Genomic DNA, 5,206 nt, shown 5'->3' with positions numbered 1-5,206 from the left:
GAGGCCTCCTGCTACGTCCACCTCCCTGGCCAGAGGACTCAGGATTTTCCTTCACTTGATCACCATGTAATATAAGCCTCCGCAAAAAAAGGAAAGAAAAAGAAAAGCCAGATGCAGCTGCTTCTCACAAGCTGGGGAAACCCTGCATGTTAGCCCTTTGATGTCCACACAGTTTCAGGCTCACTGCACACAACTACACAACCCACAGAAACTGGCTGAGGAATTCAAAGCCACAAGGCCATGTGATACCAGTGGGAAAAGCTGGGCCACACCCAGGGAAGTTTCTGTTTCAGCTGCCGTTATTCCAAAGAAGGTCTCCCAAATCCTGTTTTTGTTTGTGTTGATGCTGAAGATGGAAGCCAAGGATGCATTTGAAGCATGTGCCCCCCCACTGAGCTAGAACCCTCCAGTCAAATTTCCAAAATTCCTCTTTTTGTTCATTTTCCTTTCTTTGAGACAGAGCTTTGATATGTAATCCAGACTGGCCTTGGACTCTCAAAGATCCTCCTGCTTCAGCCTCCTAAGTGCTGGCAAACATAAGCATGCACCACCACACCCAGCCAAATTTCTTCATCAGGATATTAGGGAATGAGAAATGATCTGCACTAGTGAACGTGGAGAGTGTAAAACATTCCCCCTCCCTTTTTTACCCTGAACCCCCGCTTTAGAAACTCAAGGCTACCTTGGTATCACATTCTCAGAGATCTGGCAAATTGGGCATTTTACAACATTTAACACTATTGCATCGCCGGAGTAATTCACAGAGAAATTTTTAAACCAGAAATGGTTTTCTGTATGAGTAAGTGGTTAACAGTTCGCTTTGTGAAAAATCCTCTTCCCGCCAGCCCCACAACCCCACCAAAGAAGTAGTGGGGCAACCAAGGGTCTGAGCATTCCCGGCAAACAGCTAGAGCAGAAACGCTCCGAACCATTTTCTCCAAGCACACCTCAGGGGGTGCGTCTGCACTCACAAAACTGCGCTCTTACATCTGTGAGCAGGGAAGCCCACCGCGCCCCCGTCCTACTCCCCATTCTGGGCATCTTACAGATGCCCAAGGTATGTAACTGACAGAAGGCCCTGGGGCTGGTTGTGTGGTGCCCCGAGGAGGGGCTGGCGGAGTCTCCAGGGGGAGCGGCCATCGCGCTGAGAGTGTGGTAAGACTCAGCTGTGTGGCCGTTTTGGAATCTGGGGGTAAAGGTGGGAGCGTGGGAATGGTTCTGACACCAAGGCCCACTGTGTCCTTTGGAGGCCCTGGCTAGTGGTTCTCCTTCCCCCAGCTGCCCAGGCTCCACGCCTTCCCTGGGAGTAGGTGGACAGAGGCACAGCACCCCTACCCCAGGCAGGCTCAGAGCTGTTAGGAGCTCCTGGTCTTGCTCAGTTGATCTCCACAGTCCAGCACCCAGCCCCAAACAGGCCGGCGCCCAGCTGCCCACCCAATGAGGGATCTGGGGACTGACGTTCCGCCCTTCCCTTGCTGGCTCTAATGATCAGCAGCTGCTCACAGAAGCGGGCCAAGCTCCATCCTCCTGTTGTCCCCACAGACAGTCCAAAGAGCTTCCCTGAGTCCCACACTCGGTGCTCTGCTGGATGAGTCCTCCTGCCTGGGGCTATGTCCACACTCAGGGTGAGAGAATTTGCAAGAAGCCAGAGGATGCAGAGAAAAAAGCTCAAACTGCAGCTCAGATCCAGGCACAGGAAGAGGAGCTTTGCAAAGACAGCTGGGCTGGCAGGTGCCTGTCTCTGCAGGTGGCCTCTGCCCTTCCTTCCGCCCTACGGAGGGGGCTTGGAAACCTCCTAGCCATCTTCTCAGAACAAGCCAGGCCCCAGGGAGCATCATGGGCACCCAGTGAGGCCTCTGCCTGGTGGGACTTTCCTCCATCCCAAGGAAGCACCAGAGACCCAGGTGGGAGAATCATGAGGACTCCCCGACTCCACCAGGTGGAATTCATCCTTCTACGGCAGCCACACGGACTGGCACGTTCATCTTTGTTCTTTAAAACAAGCAAAGTTTCCATTGTAAAAACTTGCCGACTCACTGCATCTACTCATGACGATTTATCTGTTTCTCTCCATCAGACAAGGATATGGGGCTGTTAGTTTTTTAGTTTCCAAGGATCTAACATTCACTGATCTTTCCAGGCACACAGAGAATCTCTACCAACACAAATGCCCCTTCTATACTTGGGCAGATTTGTGTGGCTGCCCCTTCGCTCTGAAGAGAAAAAAATCTTTTCTTTAGCCTTAAGTCCTCTTCTGACTCTCCTGCTAGTGGCACACGTCTGCCAGCCTCGTGACGCTGGAGTGAAGTGCACGCGGAAACATCAGGGAGGCACAGGCGAGTGTCCTGTACACCCAGGTGTACGTACAGGTACAAGTCTGGGGCCCTCCTTGTAGCTAAAATCAAAAGCCCTTGCAAGTAAAAGAGAGGAGAGCAGGGGTCAGGGATAGGGAGTTGTTCCCTGCCTTCTCATCCTGTTCCCGGAAGCAAAGGAAGGCTTGTGGTTTGCACATTAGCATTTGGCCAAGGGTGGGGAGCGCCCAGCTTCCTGCGGGTCTTCTCAGGTCAGTGGCAGCCCCCGGGGCACCCGGATCCCCCACTCCTGCAGCTCAGATTGTTGCCGGAGTCTCAGCTATCTCCTCCAGCCTTTGCCGAATCATTAGCCGGAGTACGGTGTACCTGGGGACAAGAGACAGCCTGTAGAGGTAGAGGGCAGGGGCCAAGACTCGTCCTCACGACGGTCTCCCAACCCCACCAGGGGGCACCAGCTAACATCAGGTGGCACTGGGTGACAGTGACCGACCCAGCCGCCACTCTGCTGTGTTCACTTCCACACCGGGATGAGAGGAATAAACTGGCCAAGGACAATTTAAACGATTTTACTACGGTCAGGAAGTCTGGAGAAACGAGGAAAACGTGAGAAGAAGAGAATCAATAAGGGCTCCATTAACTGAGTGCTCACTGTGCCCAAGGCTCTGTGCACAATACCTGACAGTGCATGGTAGCTCATGAGCCCTCACCTAGGCCAGGACACAGGAAATGCGTCCCTTTGGGGGCTACCGATATGGCAACTTCACGAAGTTCAACCTACAGCAGTATCTACACTTTGCACAAGACCCTGGCAACAGACACGGGCCCACGGCAGTAGGGAGATCGGTTTCCCCACCATGTCCCTGAAAGTGAGTGGTCATCATCGCGCAAGGCGAAGGGAGACACATCCTTAATGTTTGCCTTTGCAGTACGCGGCAAAAGCCATATTTAAAGTCCAGCTCAGAGTAAGTGTTTAATAAATATTAACTGCTATCATGCTAATTATTGTCATGCAGAACAGTAAATACAGCCTTCTTTTCAGTGGCAAAAATCAACCACCTGTCCTACAATATCTATGAAATGCAGTCTGTCGTGTAACTAAACGTGGCACAGGAATCAGAAAAGCCTCCCCAGAGAGAAGCTTCACTAGCCCTTTCAACCTAAATAAAATTTCCGGGAAAGCAATGTTGGAACAGGGAAGAGGTGGGCAGAAGGGCCATGGGGCTGGGTGGCTTGGGCTCTTCTGCCTCGCTCAGGCACAGGCGACAGCACTGTCCCCTGAGGTGACCCCAGATGAAATCACCTCCCCACTTCTGAATCTAGACTTAAGAATTTTAAGCTAATGCCTTCTTTTTAAAGTCCTTCCATAAAAGGGGTGGGGGCCACATTGTGATGTCCCATATCAAAATAAGGCAATGACACAAGAAGCAGAGAGGCCAGCACACTTAAAGCCCACGTCCCCACCCAAGACTCAGACTGTCCTTCCGGAAAGGCCACAGAGACCCTAACCCTGCAACAACCTGGAAGCCCCTACAGGCCGGGGGACAGAGGCCGCACTCCCAGAGGCCTGGAGAAACCAGCCAGCACCCAGAGCCTCGCTTACTTCCTCATCAGCTTCTTCACCTCCCGATCTTCCTCCTCCTGGAGCTTCTGGATGAAGCTTCTGAGGACCGGCATCTCAAACTTGATGTACTGCGCCACCTGGGGGGAGGGAGACCTGGGTGTGAGCCACTTCCAGGAGCCCTCAGTCTCCTGCAAGGCACAGAGCCTGGAGGGCCTACTTCTCCCCTAACCCAGCACATCCTCTAAGGCCAGAGCTTAGCCTCCTCCTTCTCAAAGCCAGCACAGCCTCTACAATGAGGGCGTGGACGCAGGGGCACACAACTGTAAGCCCAGCACTTGGGAGGCTGAGGCACAAAATTCACCATGCGTTCAAGGCCAGCCTGGGCTACACAGAGAGTTCAAGGGAAACCTGAACTGCACAGCAAAACTTCTCATTTTTCATCTCATTTTATCCAACCCACGATTTTAGTGTTGTGAAACAGAAGAGCACTTTCTTTTTGGTTTTTTTGTTTTGTTTTGTTTTGGGTACTGGGGATTGAACTTGGGACCTTGCACTTTCGAGGCAGGCAGCAGCACCACTGAGCTAAATCCCCAGGCCAAAATCACTTTCTTCTTTTTTTTTTTTTTGGTACCGGGGATTGAACTCGGGGTCTTTGCGCTTGCAAGGCAGGCCACCAAACCACTGAGCTAAATCCCCGGCCCTCAAAATCACTTTATTTTGATACAAGATGTAGAGAAAGAACTGAGCTTACAATATTTAAGGAGGTCCTTGTTCTCCTGCACAGAAACCTGAAGGAGCTGTGATGATGGTTTGCAGCTCTAGTCTCCTCAGATAGGCATCCAAATGAGCACTTGCTTTGGGGAAGCAGATGAGCCCCAGGGAAGTTATAGTTAAGCAAGGGCTTCCCCTCGCCCACCGGAACCCCTGCCTGCTCCGCAGTTTCCTCCGTGGGACCAGCCTATTTCCCCACCCTTTTAATGCTGAACTTGGCTGTGCAGCTTCCTCTGGGCAGTGGGATGAATGCAGAACCCACAGATGCTCAACGGGGGTGGAGGCTGCCCATGTGATTCAATTAGGCCCAGCTGTCAGCCACGAGGAGCAAACTCCAAGTGGCCACTGCCCTTCTGCCTGGACCTCTGAATGAGACACACAGTGCAGACCTGGCCTCAGTACACAGCCTAGAGCAAAGCCAGGATGATCAGGAGCAAAAACAAAACAAAACAAAACAAAAAGCAATGCTGCGCACTGCTACTGAGATTGGGGGTGTTTGTTACTATAGCCAAGAGCTGACTAACACATGAGGTGAGGTAAAATCACCGTTTATCTCTGTCTT

General features: G+C 52.1%; 1 protein-coding gene across 4 annotated transcripts in view; it reads right to left on the bottom strand.

The window, feature by feature from the left end:
* Positions 1–498: 498 nt before the first annotated feature.
* Rassf2 (Ras association domain family member 2) overlaps positions 499–5,206 on the bottom strand; it is a 39,092-nt gene continuing 34,384 nt past the window's right edge. For all 4 annotated transcript variants that reach the window (XM_033761200.1, XM_010607542.2, XM_033761201.1 and 1 more), the window contains 2 exons: positions 3,913–4,010; positions 499–2,678 (listed from right to left, as the gene is read on the bottom strand). In XM_033761200.1, coding sequence (XP_033617091.1) covers positions 2,609–2,678; positions 3,913–4,010 — 168 coding nt within the window. In that variant the 3' untranslated portion in view covers positions 499–2,608. The remainder of the gene's footprint in view (positions 2,679–3,912; positions 4,011–5,206) is intronic.

The sequence above is a fragment of the Fukomys damarensis genome, unplaced genomic scaffold (assembly GCF_012274545.1).
Source record: "Fukomys damarensis isolate Sample0158 unplaced genomic scaffold, DMR_v1.0_HiC HiC_scaffold_7, whole genome shotgun sequence".
Classification (NCBI taxonomy): domain Eukaryota; kingdom Metazoa; phylum Chordata; class Mammalia; order Rodentia; family Bathyergidae; genus Fukomys; species Fukomys damarensis.
This window is presented reverse-complemented; position numbering and strand designations above follow the sequence as displayed.